This window comes from Falco cherrug, chromosome 19 (assembly GCF_023634085.1).
Source record: "Falco cherrug isolate bFalChe1 chromosome 19, bFalChe1.pri, whole genome shotgun sequence".
Taxonomy (NCBI): domain Eukaryota; kingdom Metazoa; phylum Chordata; class Aves; order Falconiformes; family Falconidae; genus Falco; species Falco cherrug.
The window spans coordinates 4421231-4447612 of NC_073715.1; the positions used below are offsets into that span (position 1 = coordinate 4421231).

Sequence of the window (26382 nt, forward strand, 5' to 3'; positions counted from 1 at the left end):
GTGCCAAGCACCCCCCTGCTCAGGTACCAGCCCGCTCCCCGCTCGGGGGCCACTGTAAGGCCGGCTTGAGGGGGGCCAGTAAGAGCCAGGGCTACGCGACCCAGGGAGACTTAATCTCCGTTATTAAACTAGAAAAATTACAAAGGAAGCAAGGCTTTATTTTTAAGCTTCTCTGAAAAGAAGCATGGCACTGAGACAAACAACAAAACACACCGTAAATCGATTAACAACCTGAAACCCCGTTAGAAGCTCCACCACCATCTTGGCTCTAACAGTTTGGCAGCTGCCTGGGGGTGCCGCACCGATGGGTGACCCACGGCACAGTGCCGGCTCGGGGCCAGCAGCCCACCGGCACGGCACGCGGACCAGAAGCCCTGCAAAGCCTGAGTCCCCTCCACAGTCTCTCCCTCTCCTCCCTGGCCCCAAACCCAAGTTCTGCTTTAGGGCTGAATACGCGTTTTGCCAGCTCTCGCCGGAGCCAACACCACGCCTTGCTGAGTCAACGGCGGCACGCAAGCGAAGTACTGAAATCCCGTTTTACGGGGAGGCAGGGGCCGGTTGTGCCTGGCCCTCGCTTTGGCAGGGCAGGCAGCACATCACTGAGACGGTGGCAGAAATAGCTCCCCAAGCTCCCCACGGACCACCCCCTCCTTCACGGCAGGCAAAGCGCCAGGTGATCACAGAGAAGGGCACCGGCAGCACATCATACGCCGAGCGCTTTGTCCAGGCACGGTCCCGTTTTAGACAGCTTATTGAGACCAGCAGTCACCTTCATCTAAGACTCCACCGGTGGAGCTTGTCCTAAATAAGCTGAAACTCTCCTTGGAGAGGGAGCGTTGCATCACGCGCAGCTTGCAGGGTCCAGCCCAGCACTCCGCGTGCCAGCACAGCCTCATCCAGCATCGCTCCTGCCCCGGCCAGCAAGGGCTCCGTGTCCTCCCGGCGCGCTCTGCCCAGCTACACCAGACCTGCTTTTAACCTCGGTCCTCAGGCTGCCGGCAGGTGCTGCTCCCGCGGGGCACCACAAAGCCCAGGGAAGAACATCGGGACCGCGAACATCCCAGGCAGGCGCAGGCAGCCCTGGCTCCTGCCTCCAGCCCAACAGCTCAACCCTGTTGCAGGGCTCCACTGGTGCTTCTCCCCCAGACTCGCCCCCCATGACCCAGTGCCGCCCCGGCACCCAGCCTGCAGCACAGAGCTGGCCACACCAACGGGAGACCCAGGTTAGAGCCGGGGGTGGCTCCTCTCCTGCTCCAGTGTAGCCTGAGCCCCTTCTGCAGAGGCAGCTGCAGGGGCACTGCCCCAAGGACAGGCAGGGCTTGCGCTGCCTGCACTGCCTGTGCTGCCTGCAGCCAGGAGAGCGCGGGCGGAACAGCCCATCTCACTCCACCGGGCAAGGACGGAGGGGAATGTGGATGAGGGACAGGTGGGACCCACTGGCTGAGACCGCAGGGTTCTTCTGGCCCTGCACAAGAGCCCTCAGCTCATCCCGGGCAGGCGCTTCTGCACACCCAACCCTCTACGGAACAGCAAGTAGCTACTCCAGGAGCCGACGGAGCAGGCTGGGTTCCTCCTCTGCCCTTACCAAACGCACCAAAACCTCCGCAGGACTAAAGTCCAGCATGAAACCTTCCAAGAAGCCGCCCCGCAGCCCAGCACGCCGCTGCTGCCGCAGAGACGGGCAGGAGGTTCCCACAGCAGGGGCAGTGCATGAAAGCCCCCGCTGAGCACACAACCACCGCGCGCTGCAGGAGCGTTCCCCAGCCTGCCACCGTTTCCCCTTTCGATTGCCACTTTTGCACAAAGTGACTAACTCGGGGCCGCTGGCACACGCCTGCCCCTTCTTGCATAAGAAGCGCCTGGGGAACGGAAACCTAACGGGCTCCAGACGCCAGATCGCTCCCCTGCACACGGGCTGTGCATCAAGCACATTCCAGTATGTTTCCAGTTAGCCAACTGGCTTGGCACTGGGGCGACAGGCTCCTCCAGGATGCAGACACGGAGCTCAGGGCTCCTGGGCTTCGTCACAGCCACGATGGGTTTCTCCTCCTTCCCTGCCCCAATCCAGGGCATCCGGCAGGCAATTCCCAGGAGAATTTCTTAGCAGGTGCCACCTCACAGCTTTTATTTTTCACGGGGGGCTGAACAACAGGTCCAGGCACCAAGTAATTGCAAATTAAGGGTTAATTAAGTAGTATCAATATACGGGCCAAAAGAATGAAGGCACTGAAATAAAGTGCACAGTTCATCAGTCAAAACTGATCTGCCGTGTCCATTATTCCCCCGCAAAGAGCCTGGATCAAACTACTTATCACAAACAGGGCAGGATTAATCTACAAACCACTTTGTTTGCTTTTGACTGTGTTGGCGCACTAATAAATGAGCCAATTTATTACATGTGACAAGCTTGTGGTACACCCCAAGGAGCTGAATTAGACAGGAATTTTTAACCTCTAAAAACCACATGGAAAGAAAAAAAAAAAAAAAAGAACAGCAGCAATTCTTCCTCCTGTAAATGCAGCCTGTAGTTGATTTGGCAACAGCCCAAACAGGCAGAGATTTGGGGGAACAGGAGGAACAGGCAGGAGGCGCTGGGAGCGGGATGGTCCCACTCGCCCCGCCGGGATGCAGCCGAGCATCGGCAGAGCTCAGGCAGGGAAGGTCCTGCTGCTGCTTCCCTGCTGCGCCCGGTGCCAGCGCCGCACAAAGAGGAGAGCAAAGGCTCTGCAGACAACAGGCTCACGAGGCACGTCCAGACCCAAGCAGAGGCACACCACCGACAGGTCCAGCCCCAGGCCAGCCCAGTGAGACAAGGGATTTGAGACCTGAATCCTTGGACCGATGGGCCGTTCGATGCTGAATCCTCGCAAACAGCCAAGCGACCAAAGGCCACGGACCCGCAGACACGTCTGTGGTGAAGCAAATGGTGCCGCTGCTGCGCGGCCAGAGAAACGCACGCCGGCAGCTCGGCCGTCCCGCTCGCAGGCACAGCCCCAGCCTGGCCAGGGCACCCAGCTGAGCCGGGAGAGCTCCAGGCATGAGGCCAGCCGGGATGCAGCGGCCAGATGACGGCTGTAGCTCAGCCGCAGCAAATTCATTTCTCAGAGCCCCTCACCTCCTTTGATTTTCAACAGGAGGGAGGCTCTTGTCCAAGTTTTTTTCCCCCAGGAAAGCTCCATGGACTGAAAACCCGACCGACTGGGCAAGAACCGGGTATGAGCCGCTCGCACAGCCACAAGCACAGCACCGAGATCAGGAAGGGAACTCTTCCTATGCTCCGCTAACACGTGAGCAAAGCCAGCAAATACTTAAAAGGATTCCCCAGGGAGGAAAACCTCACACATAATAGACGGCGTTTCAAGAGACTCTGACATGAGTACATTAGTGCAATGTAAATAACCCTGCTGCGCTGCCAGGGCGTGAAAGGGTGCGCCAAGCAGCGTGCAAGAGCCACGTTTGCAGCCTGAGCTTAGAAAGAGATTAAATAATAGTAATAAAAGTCATTCTCTCCCTGCCAAAAAGATAAGAAGGATGAGAGCCTGCTGGAAGCCCCGGTGCCGGAGTGGCGTGAGAAAAGCTTGCCTGGCAATCCCGGAGATATGGGGCTCCGTGACGCACGTGCTGACAGGTTGGACTCCGCTTGTGCAAGCCTGGGCAGGAGCAGGCAGGAGCAGGCAGGAGCAGGCAGGAGCAGGCAGGAGCAGGCAGGAACCTCCCCTCCTACCCCCTGCCCATGGGAAAGGTGGGTGCAGTTGAGCACCAGCCCAGGTGGGCACCAGCACCGTGCCGAGCGCTGCCCAGCCACCGGCACAGAGGAACCAGCAGCGATGCTGCCCCTGACCTGAGGGCACAGGTGTCCTCCTGGCGCTCCCTGGGCTAACGAGGTCTTGGGGCTTCAAAACTGCAACTTGGGGCAAGTGAGTGGAGTCCCTCAGAAAGGTCAAGCCCCTCCAGGTCCCCAAACCTCAGCGCTGAAGGAACCACTCCCCAGGAGGAAGGTGTTTCCAAAGCATAGGGTCTGCGGTGGTGATGGAACCTGTGGGCTCTGTCCCACAGGTGCTGGCAGGGTGAGCAGAGAGAACAGGCTGCTGGGCTTCAGTCTGTGCCTTACAAGAGGCTCTCACTCGCCTGTCCTGGAAGCATCTAGCGAGGGGTGCACGGTGAGCGGGGGTCCCGCACTCCCCAAGGAATGAGCCTCCCTCCTCCTGTGGGAGCTGTGGGTGCCCGAGCCCTCGGGGGACTCTGAGCAAACCAGAGAGCATCCTCCTGCCTCCACCCCTCGAGACCACAACTGCTGCACCGATGGGCATGAGGTGCATCTGCAGAGCGGCCGGACACTGCTCCCAGCACCAGGCACCTCACCGGCCCGTGGGGTGCTGGAGCAGGGATCGCGATGCTCACCCCACTGCGGAGGGCACCAATGGAGTGGCTCACGGAGGGCCAGCAGCAGCCGGAGCAGGCAGGTGCGGCGCTGCCTTCCCCATCCTGAGGGGAGACTTTACCAGCCCCCACCAGCGGTGCCTTCGCAGTGAAGAAAGAGGAAGAAGGGGAAGAGGGAAAAGCATCCAAGGGGCCCATTTTCTGTTCACCTGTCCTAGGGATGGGGGGCGGCAAAGCGAGCGCAGACATGCACGGCAAGTGAATACGTCAATCAGGACGGATTTCTTCCAGCCAGGGAAGGGCCTCTGAGTCCTCCCGCAGTAATTTTCCAGGGCTGCTGATTGACTGGAGCCAGACAGCCCATCCCAGCCCCCTCATCCCTCCCAAGGAGGGGACGGTTGCATCATTTTGCCTTAAGAAATAAATAACCCCGGTGCCGAACCAGAAACTGCTTTGGAGGAGACCTTTACGCCAAGTACAGCGTGGAGCAGGACTCTGGGAAGGATCCCTGGGCCAGAGGATGAGAGGATTTTGCTGGGCACTGGTGAGCAGCAGCAGGGATGAAGCTGGTGCGGTTGCCCTGCCAGCCCGGCATCCTGAAGCTGCTTTCCTGACACGGTAAAACAACCTAATGAGGCTGCTCCTGCAAGGCAACAAGGGCAGCACAGCCTCCCTCGTCAGATGGAGGAGAAACCGGGACAAAACCAGGTGGTTTCTTGCTCCAGCCCAGCCGGAGCAGAGCCCCCGGCACTGCGTGGTGCGGCGGGACCAGCACACCCACCGTACCCAGCTTGGCTCTGGCTCACTCCCCCGCGCAGACACCCACCCACCTGCTCCATCTCCAGCCCTTGTGCCCCATCTAACCCAGCCCAGTTCCCCATTTGCTTCCGGAGGGACCCAACTGTCCATGTGAGGCAGGAGCATCCCCAGCGCTGGGGATGCCGGCACTGCTGCAGTAGCATGGCTCCCAACAGCCCAGCACAAAAAGCGTAAAACCAACACAGCATCCTACACCAAACACATCTGGGGAAAGTGGCGTCGCTTTTCCAGCTGTTCCCCAGGACTCCCAGAGATCTGCTCCTTCCCTTCTGCCCAGCCTCAGCCCAAGCGCCTGTTAAACACCAGGCACCAGAGTCAGAGCCACCCGAGGGAGGGATGCTGCCGACCCCACGCAGCCCCTGCCCAGCGCCCCAGCTCGCTGCATGCTCGCCTCCAGGACTCTGCCTTCCTCGTGTAAGCCAATTTGGATGGAAACAAAACAAACAAACAAACAAACCCAAAACAAAAATAAAATCAGTGATACACCGTTCCCAGGAGGCTGTTTTGTTATGATGGATCATGGCCCCAGAGGCAGAGGCCCCTGGAGCAGCGGCTGGGGAGATAAAGGGAGGACGGACAGATGGACGGCTTGGGCTCCTGCCCCGAGTGGTACCCACCCCCCGCGGTGCTGTGGGCTCCTGGTGCTATGGGAGAAACAGGAGCTGAGGTAGAGCAGTTGTGCGATGCCGCCTGTTCGGGACCCTGGAACGACCATGCAATGAGAGAATGGATGAAATAAAACCAAAAGAACATTATTAGGAAGGAAAGGCATACATACATATATCGGGTGATTCATCCGAGCCATCCGGACAATCCTTTTCCCCGTCACAGCGCCAGCCCTTAGATATGCACGTAATCTGATCTTTGCATGCAAACTGTTTAGGGCTACATGTCTTCGGTGCTGGATGAGAAAAGAAATAATGATAATAAACAAGATCAGTTTCTTCCCAAAGACAAGTTATTTAAAAAAATATATAATTTTAAATTAAGGACTAGATTGCTTTTAGTTTGATTTCTTTCTAATGGCTCAGCAAAAGTTTTAGCCTGGCATCAGATCCATCAACCTTGCCCCTAAGGAAAGGAGAAAATTTAAACTGAAGCATTAATTACACTGCGAGAAAACAGGAACTGAGATCCATGATGCGCTAACAGATTTTAAAGATCATTTAACTTGGATGAATTAGCTCCTGGGAGCCAAAGGCAGTTTATTTTCTATGCTAGACAGTAAAAAAGACAGGGGAAAAAATAAGAAAACCCAAATGAGAACAAATTAAAAAGTAACATTTTTAAATCACAAAGACAGCAGCGCCAGGAGCAGCAAGACGGGTTTTCCATCCATCCTGTGCCCAGGAAACACACGTGTGCAGCCAGGATGCTCCCGCGGGGGAGGGGGGTGGCAGCAACCCCAGCACTCCCACCCTGGGACACGCAGAAATAAAACAAAATCGTAACAAAAAACAGCAGGAAAACCAAAAGCGCAGAGCACAAAACTACGAGGACGGGACAGGAGCGGAGCTGGGATGAGCCCCGGTGCCCCCCGCAGCTCCGGACTGGGGTGCTCGCCCTGCCAAGCCTGGCACCTTGGAGAGGGAGGGTGCAATGGGGGGTCACTGTGCCCCCAGCACAGGCTGCAATGTGGGGAGGGGGGGTCACTGCACCCCCAAGCCCAGGCTATGTGACTCCCCCTTTGCCAAAGCATCAGGGCTGCGGTGAGGCAGAGACCCCCGGCTGTCAGCGGCCGGCCCCACACCGGGGTCTCCTGCGGCCAACGTGCAGCAGCGGGGGCAGCGCCAAGCGCGGGGAAACGCATCCACCACTGGTCACCGCATCCGTCACTGCGCCCGCGATGCACCCAGGGCCAGCAGCCCCGCGGCACTGCCAGCAGCACAGGCCCAGGCAGGAGCTGCAGTGGGGAAGGGGCGAAGCACCATGAAGCCGCGCCAGCTTCGAGCCCAATGCACCGCACCAGCGGCTCCCCGGCGAGGCCCCGGCTGGCTCGGGCATCTGCTCACCATTCGCTCAGCATCTCACTTTCCTCCCGGCGAGCCGCTGTGGTGAACGCGTCCACAGCGACTGCAGCTTCTGCTCTACACCGCGAGCCCAAGCCCTGGGGAAGGCAGGGAATCGCGAAAGCCTACCGGAACGCCACCGTGGCTGTTTGTTAAACGCAAAAAGCAGCCACACAGGCGCAATTCCCTCAACATTTATCTTGTGTCATCCCTGGTCTTCCGCAGCCGCAGCAAGCAGCACCACGGGCGGGAGCCGCTGCCACCGCTGCAGCTCGTTTCATGCGTTTCATGACCCGGCTCACCCGGCGGCGCACACCAGGCGGGGATGGTGCCGCGGTTTCTCTCCAGCTCCTGCCCTGCCACGGACACGCTGCAGCCAGGTCCCGGCAGCTCCCGTTTTGCAGCAGGGATGCTGCGAGGGAAGGGGACGCAGACAGCACGGTCCCCAGTCCCAGTCCCTAAAGGGTGGGAGGAAACTCTCCCCACCGTGTAACGATGCTAATTATTCTTCAGACCTGCAAAAGGGCTTTGTTTGATGTCATTTGGTTTGACTGAACAGTACCACCTCCTGCAAACCTTGCATCGCTTCAGTCTTCAAAGCACCAGCACCAGTAGTGTCGGAGCTGTTGCTTCCAGGGAAAGGCTCGACACCACAACAGGGAGCTCAGTGCAATCAAGATGGAGACTGGACGTATCAAAATGGATGAAACATCCCTGGTTATGAGCCGATGCCGCCCCTCGACCCCCCACACACACCTTCTTTAGGTGGGAGATGACTTGGAGACCAAGCCTGTCCCCCTCCTTCAGCGGGATGTGGCCGCGCAGGGCTGGGGGCTCGGGGACAGCCCCCTCCTGCAACCGGCTCAGCTCCGCAGCCGGCTCCGCCACCGCCCCCTCTTCCCGGAGGAGCTCATCTTCCACCTCCGTCTCCCAGCCACAAGCGTACCGAATGCAAGATTCATTAAGAAAACCACAGCAAAGAACCGACACTCCCTTGGATTCCCTGCTCTCCCTCGGATTCCCTGCTCTCCCTCATCCTCCCAGGTCTCCAGCAGCCACAAAGTGACCTACGGCTGCCGCAACCGCCCAGCCGACCGCAGCCAGCGCCCAGGAACCCAGCGGGCCAACAGCAGCCACCGCCTCCCCCAGCGCTGAGCACAGCTCCCGGCCTCTCACCTGCCCCCGAGGGGAGCAGGTGACCCACAGGATTAGGGCGAACCCCCCCTAAAGTGGTTCCCAGCCTCCTGCCCCATCCCAGCTGCTCACAGCCCCGCAGGGCTGCGTCTACACAGGAGGAGAAACCAGAGCCAGGACAGGATCTCGTTTTGCACTGGAGACGCCGATCCTGGAGCCGAGATGCTCAACCAGCAGCGTGGAAGGTTGTCCCTTGCCTGAAGGAGTCACCTCTAATAGCAGCACGTACCCCTTGCAGAGCAGCCCCATCCCCAGCTGCGCCTGGACCAGAGCAGAGCATGTTCCCCCACCGCCAGCTCCCCCCCGCAGCAGCGGGACATGCGGGATTTCTTCCAAGCACCGAAACGTGGCTCGCACACGCTTCACCAGGCTGCACACGTGCCACGAGGACACCCTGCTCACAGGTGGCGATGCTCCAGCTCCGTCCCTCCCACGGTGCAGGCGGACCCTGGGGAGCAGTCCTGGACCCCTCGCACCACAGGGCATGTCAAGCCACCACGAAGCCACCCCCGATCCCATCTCCCATCCCTGGCTGTGCCCCCTCCACCACCCCCAAACATCGGGATGGCTTCGGCAGCACGAGGCCCCGTTTTCCCACACGCGGCCGCCACTGCGGCTCCGTGCAGGGGAGAGAAGGAGATCGCTTCCCCCTCGGCCGCCGGCTCTCAGCAACCCCACGCACTTTCTGTCCTCGCACAGTGTGTTCCCAGCGAGTTCAATGGCCCCAGAGTAAGTGTCGAGATGCCTCAGTGCCAGGTGGACAATTAAAGAAGGTATCTATTAATGCATCCTTCACCGGGAGCCAAATTTCTTTCCAAAAGCCAAGCGGCCGCACCAGCAGAAGCAGCAATGGCAGCGGAGAGCGGAGCTCCAGCTCCGGCTTGGAGAATAAAGGCGCCTTCATGCTGCGCACAATGGCCGGCTCAGAGCATGGCCAGGACAGCTGCGAGCGCCGGCCGCGGAAAACACGTCCCTCTTTGGCAGCGAGTGGAGAGATCCCTGCTCAGAAGTAACGCAAAGGGGACTGGGGGGGGGAACTCTACTGAAAAAACGGCCCCAAAAATGGCTATTTGGGTGCAAGAACAGGGATCCTTCTTCTCCTGCACGGGGTGGGAGCAGATGCCCCAGAGCAGCAGCTGGGGGCTTCCCAGGCGGGATGGGGACCAAGAGCCTGGCTGTGCCCCCCACCATCCCCCCCAAGGAGAGCCTGGCTGTGCCCCCCAGCACCCCAAGGAGAGCCTTGCTGTGCCCCCCAGCACCCCATGGATGCCAGCAGCCCGAGGCTCTGTGTTAGGAGTGCAGTGGGCTGGGGAAAAAGGGCTGTTAAAGAAACACAACAAAACACATTTCATTTTTGCCTAAAGCAAGAAATCAACACTTCCTTTTAAAGGGACTATTTTGGGAGGCTGGCGAGCAGGAGGTCTTCACCTTGAGCAGCCGCCAAATTACCTTCAGTGCACAGACGAGTACGGCACAAAAACCTAGATAGGCTGGAAGCAAACCACAAAAATATTAAAGAACTCCTTCCCTGAGCAAGCTGTGCTTTCCTCTTCAGCCCAACTCCTCCTCCTCGCCTCGGGAGGGGGTGGCCAGCCGCTACTTTGCAAAGGAAACAGCGCTGGCCATAAATACGGACTGGAATGAGCATGATTTGCAAAACAGATGTTCGGGGGGGGGGGGGGGGGGCGGGGGGCGTAGAAGAAAGCGTGAGAAGGAGAAAAATAAACCCACTCCGCATTCCTTCCAGGTCTCCGTCCCCGCTCCCCTCCACGCTTGCAAACCCCACTTACACCTCCCGCACCAGGGAGCCGCAAACCCGCCCAGCACGCGGGCTCAGCCCCAGCAGCTCGCCCTGCGCCCACCAGGATGGATGCAGCAGCTGGGTCCGAGGGGCAGCACGGAGCTGGTGGTCTGTGGTACCCCAGCCAGGCACCCTGCGTGCCCCCGCCGGGCGCGGCAACGTGGATGGCACAGCCGGCCAGATGCTCCCAACGCCGCACAGGCGCGCTTCGCCTCAACGACACAAAAATCTGCCAGGTTGTTCTGGAGGGAGCCATGGGACCCCGGAGCGGGGCACAGCGAAGCCCCAGCGAGCAAAGGTGGCATCAGCCGAGCAGCGGCCCCGTGGGGCTCACCGCCACCGCAAGCACGTGGGCACAACGGCTGTGCCGGTGCGTGCCTCGAAGGCTCAACGCACGCCAAGGCGCAGGGGAACTACTGCTACGATCTGCTCTGCTCCCAGTTACCATTTCGCCCAATTTTGGCCACTTTTGGCCGACTGCCTTTCTGCGGGGAGAGCCTGTCCCCATCAGCCAGCCGAACATCACAGCTTCGTCCCACCGTCCCTCCTCTTCACCATCCGTCCCTGTCAACTCGGCCCTCAAGACATCACTTGGCCGCAGCTCACCACAACCCCAGGGCCACTCTCCCCAGTAACAGCCGAGCCAGTGCCCCCCCCCCCAGGACCCCCCAAAGCCCTGGCATGTGGTCCCACGGCACCAAGTGGGAAGAACCTCCAAGTCGCCCAATGAACAAAAAGCAGGAGTCACCTCATACTTCATTTTTCTCCCCCACGTCATCCATCCTTTGCCGCTGAATTTCCGAAACCCCACGGTTTGTTCCTGTTTTCTCTGCTCTCAGGACTCTCCAGGCACCAGGAAGGGATGAAGCAGGGAGGGTCGCGTGCCCCTCGCCCGCGCCGCCCGGCTCCTGCGGGCTGGGGTTTGGTACGGGAGCCACGCCGCTGATGCCAAAACCCCAAACCACCACAGGGGCACAGCGCGGCGCAGGAGTTTGTGCCAAATTTGCAAGCTGACAAGGAATGCAAATTTGCCAGGTCCTTCGGCTCCGAAGAGCTGGACAGGGTAATAGAGACATTTAAAAAACCCAAAACCTTAAGTTTGTGGGCCCATTTTTTTCCAAGGAGCAGGGGAAAGGCAGGCCTATTTGTTTGCTTTGCGTTTAAATACAAGATCCCTAAACAGTTCAAATGCATTTTTGCAATTCTTCCACCCGGCCCCCTCCAACGGGAAGATTCAAACCAGACCCACTGCTCCATCCCAGCCGCTTCCATGACTGACGTCGCTGTGTGCTCCCGGCCAGTCCTGCCAGCGAAGCCGCAGGTATGCGTGGCTGGGCTGGGGGAGGGGGCCCTGCAATCGTTAAGTAAATATTGACTTTAAAATACATATTTTCACCCCCTCCAACCCCCCCCCCCGGCTTTTCCTTTCAAGTCTGCCTATTGCAACTAAATCACGAGGCGTTAACCTTCTTTAAGAAACCAAAATACATTAAAAAAGACAATTTTGAGAAGAAAAGCCCGCTGCGGCTTGGCCAGCGACGCTTGCATGGCAGCCATCCCTAGGGAAGGCTCCGTGACCAAGCGTGCTCCGGCCGAGGCGAGCGGAAGGGCTCCCGTGCAGGTTTTGCTGCGACTCACCTGATTTTTAGGGACCCCGAGGTGGCAAATTGAAAACACCACCCCAAACCCAGCCAAAGCGATGGAACCATCACCTGCAGCTCTGGGCGCTGACGCGGCGCACGCCGCAGCGTGCCGGCACCTTCCCCGGTTCTTCAGCCCCAGCTTTTGCTCTCCCCCAGCTCAACCCAGGGATGCTCTCCAGAACCAAGCGGCAGCCCCCACCCCGTCTGCCCCCATCCCCGGCCCAGTGGGGGCCAGCAGGGCCCACTGCCGGGGGGGGTACAAGCAGGATGGGCTCCAGCCGCTGCCCCCCAGCTGCCAGATCCCCCCTCAAGGCCACCCAAGTGAGCATCTAAGCGAGGAGCTGTCATCCCGCTGGGGACAGCCTGGCCCTTGACCCAGCCGTCCCCAGGGGCTGGCCATGCGCCCCCACGGCCCCTTCCCACGCGGGGCAGGCTCCGCGCACCCCCCCATCACCCACCCAGGCTCTCCCGACAGAATGGGCACCCATCCTGCCCCACAAGCACAGGAGCAAAGACCGGGAGCAACCAGGTCCCCGCACTGGGTACCCCAGGGTGAGTTAGGGAGGGTGAGCCCGGGACCCCCGATGTCCCCCTCTGCTCCGGGGACAACCCCAGCTCCCTCCAGGCATGAATCCCTGTGGCCAGCGCAGGGGGAGGTGACACAACCCCAGGGCGCAAGGGAGAAGCCCCAGCACCCCAGATCTGCCCCCAACGCCTCCACCGTGTGCACTGGGATGGGATCTCCATGGGGACGGGATCTCCACCAGCCGCAGGACCTGCCATCGCTGCCACCCAAACTCAGACAAAGGACAAGAGGGGAGGGAAGACCAGGAGAAGAAGGAAAGAAGGACGACAGAGACCGTGCCCCTAAGGGAGGACAGAAGATGGAGGCTGCCCAAGAGCATCCATCCTCAGCGGGGAGGGGGAAGGGGACTAAAATCATCTTGTGGCTCCCAAGGGCTGCTTTCATCCCCGACAGCACCGCGGTCACCTGACTTCAAACAGATCCAGGAGATGATTTAAATGCGAACACGCATCAGGAAATCTGGACGCGCTGGGAGGAATGCATTCCCCCCACCCGCCCAGCCCCTTCCCCTCCTGCTTCCCGGGCTCCGGCAGCTCCGCCACCTTCAGATGAATTGCATTAAAAAAAAAAAAAAAAAAAAAGGAGGGGGGGGTAAGATTTGCATTTTAAACCAAATTCAGAAGCTGAGGGATCTGCGCTGGAGTGCAACCCCCTCGTCCCCCTCCTGCCTCCAGCCCCACGGAGAGGTCTGCAGAAGAATGAGCTGAAAAATGGCAGGAGATGGAACCAGATGAAACAAACCCACAGCATTTTCAGAACGGGGGAAAGAAAAAGAAAAAATAAGAAAAGAAAAAAAAAATCTTGATCATACAAAATGTGGTGGGGAGGGGCAGAAGGGGCAGGCTGCAGCCATGCAGTGGAGGGTGTTTCAAAGAAGAACCACGCTTTTTTGATTTCTTTCTCGTTTTGCAGCTTATCTGCAATTTAAATGAAAAAAAAAAAAAAGAAAAGAAAAAGAAAAAAGCATTTGCAGCCAAGAGAAAGAGGCTCAAGTCCTCTTGGTGCAGTTGGATGGGCTGCAGCCGTCCCTGGCCAGCGGCCATCCCTACCCGGGGGGGGGGGGGGATGCCCCGCTCCCCCCTACCCATCTTCTTCCCCAGCAAGGGATGGGGAGGGGGCAGCTGCTGCAGGCAGGAGACCCTGCCAGCCAAGGGGGCTACTGCAGAGCCGCCCCCCCCATCCTCTACCTGCTCAGAAGGTTTTATTCCCTTTATTTATTCTAGCAATAAGAAGTGGGATGTTTATACCCTCAGCAGTTGGGAACCCAAACAGAATATAGTGTTCTGCACTGGAGGCAGTTATTTATGGCTTGTGGCTAAAGCTGATAACGCTTCCTCCAGAGACCTGCCTGCATTGTGCAATAAAGCAATTGCACATTATAGATTAATAGGCATTTCATCTGGACAGCTGAATCAGGGGGCAGGACGCTGCCGGAGCTCCGCAGCAGAGCCCGGGGCTGAAGGCAGCTCACGGGGGCTTGGCTGGGGCAGGATGGTGCTGCGCTTCCTCCTGCCCGGGATGGGCATCAGCTCGCCGAGGCTTTCAAAGCTCTGGAGCCAGGCCAAAACCATTGGCCTTAATTCATTAGTCAACTCAATTTCGCTGGCTTCGCAAATAAGGACTTTGTCTGAGATGGGGAAACGGAGCAGAGCAGCTATTGTGCCCTGGGAGCGGGCAGAAAGGGCCCTTTGAGAGGACACTCTGCCGGAATAAAAGTCACTTTTATCCCAGAATAATTAGCATGCTCTGAGTACACTAATTATTCTGGCATAAAGGGACTTTTATTCCCGAGCAGCGCATCCGCGTGGGGAGCTGCTCTGGATTCTGGTCCACCTGCCCGTGTGAACGCAGCCTGCACACCAGGGACGACCTGGCCAGCCCCAGCTCAGCCACCTTGGGGTGACCACCCCTGTGGGTCCCCACCAGGGTGCACACGGGGGGTCCCACCCCGGCCCAGGCAGGGAGAAGCCGCCCCCTCGTCCTGCCCACAGGAGACACAGGGAGCTCCAGGAGGACAAGGACCTGAAGACCCTATCTCCAGCCACCGGGTCCCCTCCTGAGGTCCTCTGGGGACCGCGCATCGTGGGGAGCATCTCCCGGCTCTGGGGAGGACAAGGTCACGGAGCCACGGTGCCACCCGTTGCACAGCACCATCTCCTGCTATTTCAAGGTCTCCCCAGGAGAAAACAAGCCACAGCAGCACCGCGGCCCTGCCCTGCTCTGCCAGAGCTCCCTGCCCACACCGGGCTTTTGGCTGTCACCCGCTCCCGTCCCGGTCCCCAAAAGCAAACGGGACCGGCCCGCAAGGACACAGCCCCAGCAAACCGCTGCCTCCCAGCCCGGTGGGGAAGATCCTTCCCCCGACGGACGTCACACCTGCACTGGCATTTTCCAGGCACCGGCCATGTGGCAGCTCCTGTGGCACGCATGTGCTTGCCGGCAAGGTGCCAGCGTGGGGCAGGCAGAGGTGTGGGGTCTCCTCAGCAGCGCGCCCCCGTAAATCACGTCCTGCAGCGGCTTCGAAGTGGCTTTGCAGAGCTGCAGCCCGCGGCATCTCAGCATCCTCAGACAGCGCTGCACAGCCCTGCGGCTCGAGGGGCCCACGCTGGAGCTCGTCCCCGCTCTACTCCACCAGGTACCACGCCAGCCCAGCACCGTCCCTCCTGCCACAGCTCCAGCCCCAGATACTGGCAGCAGGCAGGCAGCCAAGCCCGGTGCCAAGAGCTCCTCAGAGCCCAGCAGTGCCCACCAGCCACAGCCACCACCCAAACGCCGAGCTCCGAACCAGAGCGGTGGGAGGGGGGATCCAACAACAACAGAGTGAACCCTAAAGCCATGCACGGGGCCATCATGCAACGCCCGGGCTTGTCGCTGCTGCTGCTGCCCAGATCCGCTGTACAAACTGCAGAACCACCCAGCCATGTCCCCGCACGCAGGGCCAAGGGACCGGGGCAGGTTTGCTCAGCAGCGCTCTGCTCCCCGACTCCTGCTCAGTTGTATTTTAAGATGTAAAGGGGTAAAAAATCCTCAGCATGGCAAAGCATCCCATCTGTTTATAACCAGCATGAACGATTAAAGAGGAACCCAGTACAGTTATGTCTGCTCCAGTGCTGCATCCCAGACGCCACCCCGCCACTCAGCATCTCCACCAGCGTGGCTCGGCTATGCCAGCAAAGAACCACTCGCCTGCGGCAGCCTGGATGCTCCAGTGGTTCCAGTGGGTCTGGGATTCTGGTCTGCCTGGTTTTACCTTCTGCAAGTTGCAGAAAAAGAAACTTTAAGATTTTACGCAGCCAAAAAGGCGCGGGGCTGGGCTGGGCACGTTTTGAGGGGCGATGGCATCAGAGCAGCTGCAGAGGAGATGACCAAGCTGGTGAGTAAAGCACAGTGCTAGGCTCCAAATCCGCCCTTCGGTGGGGAAAGCACGCTCCAGGCCTCCAGGCCGTGAGAGGAGACGCTGAGCGAACCCATCTGGAAGGGCCGGCAGCAGCCGGGGGCTGCGGCAGGAAGCAGGGCCACGGCACGGGCACCAGCCCAGGGATGCTGAGCCGGCTCACGGCCCCAGGAGCAGCCCCCAAGCAGCAGGCAGGGGCCGTGTCCCGCAGCGCGGATGAGGCCAGGGGCTCACAGACAATTCAGCTGCTGCTTGGAGGACAGGGGAAGGAAATTTCCCTCTTTGGAAATAACCCAGGAAGCACAGGTCCCGGCTCAGGGGCAAAGGCGCAGGCACAGCACCGCTCTCCACGCGGCATCTGCCCCTGGTGCCCCACAGCATCCGCCTGGCCTGCTGGAAGGCGATCGTCGCGGGAAGTATTAAACCCAAGTGCTTCCTTTTCCAAACAATAAAAAGGCACCACGACACCCGGCGGCGCCGAGCGCCGGGAGGAAACCCTTCGCAGCCTTCTCCCAGCCCCCAGCCGCGCACCGGCCGACTGGAGGGACGGGGTCCGGCACCAAGCCAGCACGTGCGCCCAAGGGATGACGGGGCTGCTGCAAGCGCCATGCTTTGGGATGCTGCTGCCCACCGGGTCAGAGCCACCTTTGGAGCATCGTGCACCAGCTGGAGCCACTCTCCCAGCTGCCAACCAACTGGGTACGGCCAAGGGGCATCGGTGCCGGCAGCTGGGGACGGGCAACACACTTGTCCCCAGACAGGGCTGCTCCGAGCGGGCACGTGCCGGCAGCCCCACCGTCAGCAAGCCAGATGGGTGCCTGCAGAGCAGAGAGGGGCAGCGTGGGCAGGGGACCTGCTGCTCCTCAGCACCGCAGCATCACACGCACAGCAGGAGCGCTTGCGGCCCCACGCAGTCCTTTAGGCCACGACAGTCACATCCCGAGCACAGCATGAACAGAAAAAACACCCGGCACGTCTGCAGGGTGCCATGCCGCTGCGGCACGGAGGGGCTCTGCCCCCCAGGGTGCAGGAAAGCAGAGAGAGGGGACACCGGGAGGGGACTTGGCCCCAAGGAGCCTAACGCAGCGGCACGAGGTGCGGGCAGCCTGGCGCAGCCCATCTCACCAGCAGCACAAGCAGCGGAGACACTTGACTGTTCATCGGCTACAATGAACCGCTGTGTGAATCCGGGACCCAGTGAGCGCTCGGTCCCTGCGCTCAGACGGCTGCAGCAGCGCCTGCAAACAAAGAGCTGCACCATATTAAGTAAATGGACTAGATTGATGCGTTTCAAAGCTCTTGGCAGATTAAAATAACAATTTGCCTGGCAGCCCACAGCAAACAAAACCCAGCCACCCCCAGCAAGGCCGGGGCGGGGGGCAGCGGCGTGATGGCTCAGAAAGCCTTTGTGACCCCCATCCCCCAGCCGAAACCCTCCTCCTGAATTTGGCGGCCAAGTGATGGACACCAGAGCCCCACGTCCAGCAGTAAGTCTAAAAGCAGCGATTACTGCCCTCGCCTCCCACCACCAGCAGCCCCCCGTTATTTACCAAGCGAACCGCTCGCTCGCAATTCACCTCACCCTTCACCTGCCTGTCACCGCCTCACACGCCAGATGCGACCGTCAGCACCTGCCCATCCTTGCTACGGTCTCAATTGGAGAAGCAGCATCTCGCAAGAGGCTAATTAGTCCACTCAATTAAAGATGCAACTTCCAACTCAATTAGACGCCCTCCCAGACATCCGCAATTCCCACCGATGCCTCAGTCCACGTGTTTTGGACATTACAGACCTGCTCTCACCTTCCCCGCAGGCTGACACTCCCTGGAGCCGAGGCTGCTCTTCTCATCCCTCCCCTCAGCGGCACGGTGAGCACGCTCCCACCGGAGAAGCTCCGAGCTGCCAGCAAGGTCATTATCCAACATTTGGGTCGCCAACCCCACAAGCCCTTTGCTTCAAGCAGTGCTGGGACTGTCTCTGATCCTGCAAAGCATCTGCATGATCGCAGCTCCAGCCTGCTCCGTTCCCCTGGCTAAGGAAGGACATTGTGAGTCTATATTTAGCCCTAGAAATGGCTGGACTGCGTTGGGGAAAGCGAGCTCGCACAACAGAAAAACATCCAGCGAAACAGTGCTCACGGCCCACCCAGTTTTCCTTCTTAAAATAAGAGGCACCAAGTGAAGAAAACAAGAAGTTTGAGACGAATTAGAAAACGCTGGAAATATTCGCTGCTGCTTGCCACTGGCAGGTCAGCCTGCCAAGGTACATTAAATGGAAGTGACTGAAAAGTTAAGTCAACAGCAAAACCTGGTCTGTAAATAGCTTGAGTCAGTCCTGCACCGGCTGGCGGAATCTGAAGGAGAGGAAAACGCATCCCCTCGACAACAAGCTGCAGCGCAGCCGGAGCTGACGCGCTCTTTGGGAGAGCCAGCGGAAGACGGTGCCGGATGCAAAAAAAACCCCAAGCACCCGGCGAGGCCCCGGCACGTGCCACCTGCAGCCCAGGGACCACTGGTCACCCCAGGGACCGCCAGCCACCCCAGGGACCCAAGCAGGGTGCAGCAGGCATGCTCCACACCCCCCGAGCTAGGACCAACCCCCCAGCACACAGCACTCAGTGCAGCACCAACGGCACCAGCTGCTCCCCCAGTGTAAAACAGGGCTCGGTGGCCTCCGCCGGCTCCTCTGCCCGGCTGTGGGGCAAGCGGTGCCCATAAATGCTCCCCCTCCCCAGGTAGGAGCGGCTGCTTGGCTCGGAGGATGCAGCAGGATCCTGGGGAGCAGCACACCCACGGCACAGGGGCACAGGCTGCCGGAGGGACCCTGCCCACAGCCCCCGGTGCAGGGCCAAGCATCCCACGCGGGACACCCACGGGAACACGGCAAAGACGTGCGCCCTGGGAGGTGACAGAGCTAGAATTCAGTCCGAGCAAGAAGGCGAGTCCTGTCTACCTGGCAAAGCAGGGAGCACAGGAAGGCAACGGGCTGACACATCCACTGGTCACCGGCTGAGTCAGCTGCCCTGACCGGGAGCCAGCACCATCTCCGGGGAGCCCATTTCCCAGCCTGCGGGCTGCTGGATTCATCCCGGGCATTTCGGCTGAGCCCTGTGGCTCATGGGGATGAGCTGGGAGCAGAAGGAGCAGGACGACTCCGTGCTCGGCCAAGGCACCGCAAGCAGGCAGGCGGCTGTCGGAGAGGCACAGCCCCCGAGCCGGGCTGTGGGTCAGCCGGGGGGTCTCAGGGGCAGAGAGCAAGGGTTTTACCTGACCCAAATAAGTTGCTTGACACAGATCTGGGAAGTGAAATAATTTCAGTGCCGGGAAAAGGAACCTCCCGCACCGCCACAAAGCCGCGGTCTCACCCGCTGGTCACCATGGGCTAATCACGCTGACTCGGCAGGATGGCGGCCAGCCCGTCCCATCCTGGGTGCTCCACGTCCCATCCTGGGTGCTCCACAGCTCCCAGGCCCAGCCCTGCCCCAGGCTGCCCCCCCGCCCCCCCCCCGTGCACCCCCGGCCCAGGGCAAAGGGCACTCGCGGCGGCACGTGCTCCCGGCACCACGTCCCTGCTGGAAGGGCACCACAGGGCTCGGGAAGTCACCCCAAAGGCAAAGCCAAAACCCCCAAGGGCCGTGGGTGGTCACAGATGTGGGCTCAGCTCCTCCTGCCCCCTGGGGCATCGGGGCCATGCCGGGCAGCAAAACCCCCCAGCCGCGGGCACCCACCCCCGGCAGAAAGCACCTCGAGCGGGGGCCCCACTCCCCACGAAGCCCCCCCCCAGTGCCTGCGAGATGGTGGCAAGGCTGTGGCAGCAGGACCCACCTGACGGCGAGAGCAGCTGCCTCCCCTCCACCACCGGCTGCTCATGCTGCCGCCACGCAGGGATGAGCTGTGGCACCAGCAGCCCACGGCGCACATGTGTGGGACCCCCGCGTGCCCGACGTCCCCACCCGGCCCCCAAAGCCACCTCGATGAATGGTAACAACGCTCCTGCGTTCTGCGCAAAGGGCTCCATGCCCTCACTCTGCCCGGTACTCAACCACCCTCCCCAGTCTCATCTCCTGGTGCTTGCCATGGTGACTGTGGGCTAACCAGGACGTTTTCGAGTCCCCCCCACACCCTCCAGAGGGGGATGGAGGGGGGCTGAGCTCAACCTGCCTGTGGTCCCTTCCCAAACACCCTCGTCCCAGACACCGGGGGGGGGGGGTTTGGGGCCAACTCTCCTGCCACCCCACAGTGGACTCGATGCTGCACTTCTGGGGATCCCACCCAGCAGCTGTTTTATGCAGCTTGTCCCTGTCTCTGCTTTTCCATTCTGATCCTGCTGTTTCTGCAAGGAAACGGGAATGCCCTGCACAGCAGAGTGCAGCCCGTGCTGGCTAGTGTACCGGGCAGGCAACCAGCCCTGCCCCGCCGGGAGCCAGCCGCACCGGATCGAGTACCGGCTGCTGGCAAAGAGGAACCAGTGATTGCCAAAACAGAGTCAGCTCCGGGGGGGTCTCTGGGGGCCAGCACCTTTGAGGACCAGGGTGGTTTTGCTCCCATCTGCCTGACTGGTACTTGACACCGGAGGAAAAGCATCACCAGCTGGAGGGCTTGAGCAGCCCCCGCTCCTTCCCGGCTCCTGTGGAACACATGGAACCAGCACGGAGAGAAGATGAGGGGCGAGCGGTGGGGCTGAGACACCAAAGATGAGGGGGATGGCACAGCTGTTCCCACCTCCACACCACCCACAATGCCTCGAAACAGCCTGGGAAGCAGTGAGAAGGCAGTGCCTCAGTGTCACCCCAAAACAGGCAGCGCCGCCACGCTTTGCCAGGGATGCTGCCCCATCGTCTGTACGTCAGCGCACATCACGGGGCAGGGAGCAGGTGGGACAGGGGCTGGAGCCCAGCCCTCTCCTCCGGACACTGCGGCAGCACCCGGGAGCACTGGCATCCCACGGCACAGCACCTCCCGTGTGGGGGCAGCGCCCCACGGGGCTCCCGGGACATGCGGGGATGCCAGACACACAGGACACCAGAGCCCTCACCATTGCACAGAGCAGCCACCACCCAGTGGCAGCCCCTCCGACAGCTCCTGCCTTCTCCTCCCAGCAGCCCCCAAACACTCCTCTCTTCACCTCCGCTGAACCCATCACCGCTCTAGGCACGTCCACGCATGCCCAGGGAAGCAGCGCACACACGTGCACACGCAGGCACACGCGCTCCCCTCGCACGCACGAGATGCACCAGACCACCAAGGCGGTGAGAGGGAAGCGCTGCGCCGAACCACCACCGCCACCCTTAACCACAGGTATTTCCAAAACAGAAATGGGGCGATCCCTGCCTGCCCTCGCTCCCCTCCCGAGGGCTGCCCAGCTCCGGCAGCGCGACCCAGGGAAGCTCCACGCCGCCCTGGTGAGCCGCGGAGCTCCGGCAGACAGGAGCCGCACACCGGTGCCCTTTGTCCCACGTCCTCCGCCACCCTCCACCCCACCAGCTGGACTTTGCCTCCTTCTCCTGCAGCCAAAGCCAGGAACAAGCGAACAGCTTCCAGAGCTGCAGACCAAGGCAGTGGCTTGGGGTGCAAACCGAGGCAGTGGGTGTGGGTCGGTGGGTCTCTGGACAAGGACGGGGACCCTGCACTCCGCTGTCGGTGGCAGCTGGGCAGCACCAGCTCCGCCACGGTTCCCCCAGGGCCCCGCTGCACCGAGCCGGCCCCCCTGCAGACCGGCAGTCAGGGAAAGCAGAGCCCAGCCAGGGCCAAGGCACCAGCTCAGGTGCCACCAAGGTGCCACCTCCTGCTTCCCCGTCAGCCCAGCCGCAGACCTGCCAGTGCGGGGGGCGTTGAGAGCCCCCCCTGCATCCTCCCACCCTCAGACTCACAGAGCTCCTTCCCCAGCTCTCCAAGGCCCCCCTCGCCCTGCTGCACCACCCAAGGCTCCACAGGGCGGAATGGCACCTCATCCCCAACCTCACGCCCAAGGGCGGCCCCCCAGGCGGGGGACACGCTGCTGGAAGGTGGGGGTGTCTCCTCTGCGCTGGCTTTTGCCCTGCTCCAGCTCCTGGGGTAGAGAAGAGGATGGAGGAACTTCCCTCCAGCACATCATCATTCTGCAGCCTTGTTTCCAAAGGCAACGCGGCTTATGCAACGAGTGATGCCTGTCCCTCCCGCCCCCACGAACTTCTGGATCCACCGGCTGCTCCAAGCCACCACGGAGCGAGGACGATGCCTCCAGGATGTGGGGTCCCAGGAGCAGGTGACCCCGGTGGGCTCAGCCCTCCACCATCACCTGCACCCCTGACCGGCCGAGCGGGTGCCAGCGGGTCAATCAAGCCTGTACTAACGACTGTACGACTGACTAATGACAAGCTGACATGGGTGTCAGCTGAGGGGTGGCTGTGGGGTGCCATGGCCTCCTGCCACCTCACTCCAGGGGACGCTAATTGAGCACCCAGACCTCCAGCGAGGCGAGGAGGGGCTGGAGGGATGGAAACCACAGGCTCCAGCCTCCTGCAGCCCCAGACACTGATCTGGGGCAGGGATCTGGCATTTGCCCAAACCTCCTCCTCCTCCTCTTCCATCCCTCCGACCTGGCGATGGGTCAGGCGCTGCCACTGCCACGACACCAAATGCCAGCGGCTTCGCCTAGTTTGCTCCAAGGTGGGCAAGGAAAGGGACAGAAAAAACTTCGCCCCCCCAAAAAAAAACCCACCACCAACCCTCGCCCATCCATTGCTCCAGCCACTCGCCTTTGCCAGGCCATTCCCAGCTGGACAGAGGGAATCCGTAAGAGGAGAGCCAACGCGGAGCCCCCGTCCCTCCGCTTTTAAAGGGAGCACCAGCCTCGCACCCCGCGTGTCCGGGCGTCGCGAGGAACTTCACCGCCGGCTCCCAGCGCGCTGGGCTGCCAGCTCCTGCGCTGCCAAGAGCAGCCCCTCGCACACCGAGCAGCCCCTCGCACACCGAGCAGCCCCTCGCACACCGAGCAGCCCGGCCACGGAGCCGCCGGGCTCGCTCCAGTCTTTACTGAATAGATCAGTACGGGCAGGGAAGGCGACGTGCGCAGCTTGGACAAACGCGGCGGCTGGGCGGTGGGACAGCCAGCCGGCCCCAGAGCTGGGTAAACATTTTCCCAGTGGCACCAGTCCGGCCATGGCCAAACTGGGCGGCCGGGCTGCGCCGGAGCAGTGGCCCCGGTTATGCAAGAGCGGGAGCATGGGGTGAGGCCGGGCTGTCACGGGTGGCCCTGGCAGTGGGGGGACCCCCGGCCCCCGCTGCGGCGCCGGTTTCCAACTTTCCTGCTCGGCTGTGGGAGAAACTTTGGATTCCAGAGGAAAACGGGATGGCGGGTGCAGGCACCGGGGCTGGCACGGAGGCAGAAAACGGGGAGAGCAGCCCGGGGGGAGCGAGGTGGGGCGGGGGGCCGGGGCCGCATCCCTGCCGCGCGGGGAAGGACGCGCCGCCCAAGCCCGCTCCCGGTGCCCCCCCCGCGGTGTGTCGTGTCCCCCCCCACAGTGTGACCCCCCGCGGTGTGCGTATCCCCCCCCCCCCAGTGTCCCCCGTGGCGCGGCGGGGCCGGGCTGCGCCCGCTCTGCTTTGTCACGGCGGCGCGGGGGTGGGGGGCACGGGGGGACCGAGCGGCGCCTCCCGCCCCCCCTCCCCGGCCCGACCCGGCGCTGCCGCCCAGCCGAGCCCCGGCCGCCCCCGGCCCCGCGCCCCCGACACCGGCCGCGGGGCCGCGCAGCTGCAGCGCTTCCCCCCCCCCCCCCAGCCCTGCCGCCGCTCCCCCGGGGGGCACCGGCCCCCGCGGCCCCGGACTCACCCTCGAGGGCGCGGGCGGCGGGCGCGGCCAGCAGGGCCAGCAGGCACCCGGCCAGGGCCAGCAGCGGCCCCATGCCGGCGGTCGGCGGCGCGGCGGCGGCTCCTCACGCCGTGCTGCCCGCGGGGCGGCGCGTCCCGGGCCCGCGCACCGACATCCGCGGAGGGAGGGGGAGGGGGAAGGGGCGCGGGCGGGGCGGGGCGGGGCGGGCGGCCCCTCCGGGCTGGGCGGCAGCGGCGGCGGCGGCGGCGCCGGGGGCGGCGGGGCGGGGGCGGGCCGGGAATGGGGGGGGGGGGGGGGGGGGCTGCGCGCGCCGCCGCCGCCGCGGAGGGATGGATGGAGCGCGCGCCGCCGCCCGCCTGACGTCACCGGGCTCGAGCTGCCGCCGCTGCCGCCGCCGCGCGTGGGGGGGGGGGGCGCGTTGGGGGGGGGGGGGGGGGGGTCCTACGCGGCGGCACCGCAGCGCGCATGCGCGTGTGGTGCCGGGGCTGTGCCCCCCGGCCGGGCCCGGGGGCGGGTATGGCGTGGGCATGGGGGGGGATGGGGATGGGGATGGGGATGGGGGGGGATGGGCATGGGGGGGGGATGGGGATGGGGGGGGGGTGGGGGGATGGGGATGGTGTGGGCGTGGTGTCGGTGTGGGCATGGTGGGAGCACAGGTATGACATGGGTACAGGTATGACGTGAGTGCCCATGGGTACGGGTACGGTGCGGTGTGGGCACAGCGCGGGTATGGCATGGGCACGGTGTCAGTGCGGGTGGGCACCAGGTGGTATGAATATAGGCGTTGTATATGTATGGCGGGGGTATGGTATGGGCATGATGTGCGTATGGCTCGGGCATGGCATGGGTTTAGGCATGGTATGCGCATGGCACGGGTAAGGCGGGGGTACGGTGTGGATATAGGTATGGTGTGGGTAAGGCATGGGTAGAGTGTGAGTAAAGCATGGGTAGGGTGTGGGTAAGGCATGGGTAGGGTGTGGGTAAGGCATGGGTAGGGTGTGGGTAAGGCATGGGTATGGTGTGGGTAAGGCATGGGTATGGTGTGGGTAAGGCATGGGTATGGTGTGGGTAAGGCATGGGTAGGGTGTGAGTAAAGCATGGGTATGGTGTGGGTAAGGCATGGGTATAGTGTGAGTAAAGCATGGGTATGGTGTGGGTAAGGCATGGGTAGGGTGTGAGTAAGGCATGGGTATGGTGTGGGTAAAGCATGGGTATGGTGTGGGTAAGGCATGGGTATGGTGTGAGTAAGGCATGGGTATGGTGTGGGTAAGGCATGGGTAGGGTGTGGGTAAGGCATGGGTATGGTGTGGGTAAGGCATGGGTAGGGTGTGGGTAAAGCATGGGTAGGGTGTGGGTAAAGCATGGGTATGGTGTGGGTAAGGCATGGGTATGGTGTGGGTAAGGCATGGGTATGGTGTGGGTAAGGCATGGGTATGGTGTGGGTAAGGCATGGGTATGGTGTGGGTAAGGCATGGGTATGGTGTGGGTAAGGCATGGGTATGGTGTGGGTAAGGCATGGGTATGGTGTGGGTAAAGCATGGGTATGGTGTGGGTAAGGCATGGGTATGGTGTGGGTAAGGCATGGGTATGGCATGGTATGGGTATGGCATGGAGATGGGATGGATGTAGGCATGGCATGGATAAGGCATGGGTATGGGCACGGCATGGGCACGGTGTGGGCACAGTGTGGGCACAGTGTTGGCAAGGGCAGAGCAGGCCTGGGGATGGCAGCAGCAGGGTCTGCCTGCAGCGCCGTGGTGCCCAGCCCCTGCCGATGCCCCCCAAGCTGGGGGCCGCAGGGGAGGCCCACCCCCCTCCACACATGGGATGGAGGGTGACCAGCTCCCAGGACAGACGGCAGAGCCGGGCAGCAGCTGGCATCCACGGGCGGCGCGGCCAACCCGGCAGCCCCTCTCAGCACCCAGGGACCCCACGGGGAGCAGGTGTGACCCCCGGGCAGCACCTGGGGGGTCTTTTGCAGACGAAGGGGCCCAGCAGGACCCTCACCACATCCCCGCGGGTGGGCACAGGGCTCGGGGACGGGGCAGCAGACCCCCATGCCAGTGGGGTCCCACCACTGGCCAGGCCGCAGGGCTGGGGGTCGCTCGCCCACCTCCAGCTCCCGAGCGCGGCAGAGCTGGTCACCCACACCGGGCCAGGCCACCACGGGGCTGCGACAGCCACGCCAAGGGCCGGTGGCTTCATCCCCAAAAAACAACCTGGGTTCTGGCGTCTCACTAGAACACCCGTCCCTCCACCGACAGGGTCGCATCCTGCCGCAGAGGGTTGGTGACGAGGCTCCATCACCAAAATGCGTGGGTTTGGCTGGTGGGGGCTGGGGCCACGCTGCCAATAATTGCAACATTCCAAAAGGCCCTGGGGATCCAGCTGGCTGCAGGGCCCAGGCACGGCCAGAGCTGCGGGGGGGCTGCTGCCCGGGCAGGGGGGCTGGCAGCCTGGACCCCTCCCCAGGCCGAGCCCACTGCCAGCCCACCCTGTCCCTTCGCCAGCTGTGGGTCCCCGTGGGGCTGGTTCCCTCCTGCCTCCCCCCCACCGAGCCCCCCTGGTCCCGTCCCGGCCACCACAGCAGTGGGAATGAGCTCAGAGCCCTGACATCAGAGCCGGGGCCGTGACGTCACTTGTCATTTGGCTGCCACCGCATCCTGCCACGGCGCTGCCAGCAGGGCGCTGGGCAGGGTGCTGAGGCGGGGGGAGTTGGGGGCAGCGCAGGCACCCCCTCACCGGGC

General features: G+C 62.0%; 1 protein-coding gene across 6 annotated transcripts in view; it reads right to left on the minus strand.

Annotated features, from left to right (window-relative positions):
- Positions 1-23808, minus strand: part of LRP1 (LDL receptor related protein 1) — an 89062-nt gene extending 65254 nt beyond the window's left edge. For 4 of the 6 annotated variants that reach the window (XM_055696547.1, XM_055696545.1, XM_055696544.1 and 1 more), the window contains exons 1-2: positions 23636-23798; positions 5978-6100 (exon numbers count right to left, since the gene is read on the minus strand). In XM_055696547.1, the coding sequence (XP_055552522.1) occupies positions 5978-6100; positions 23636-23708 (196 nt within the window). In that variant the 5' untranslated portion in view covers positions 23709-23798. Of the gene's footprint in view, positions 1-5977; positions 6101-23635 lie in introns of all 6 variants that reach the window. The other 2 variants (XR_008729883.1, XM_055696548.1) reach the window with 2 other exon arrangements.
- Positions 23809-26382: the final 2574 nt, after the last annotated feature.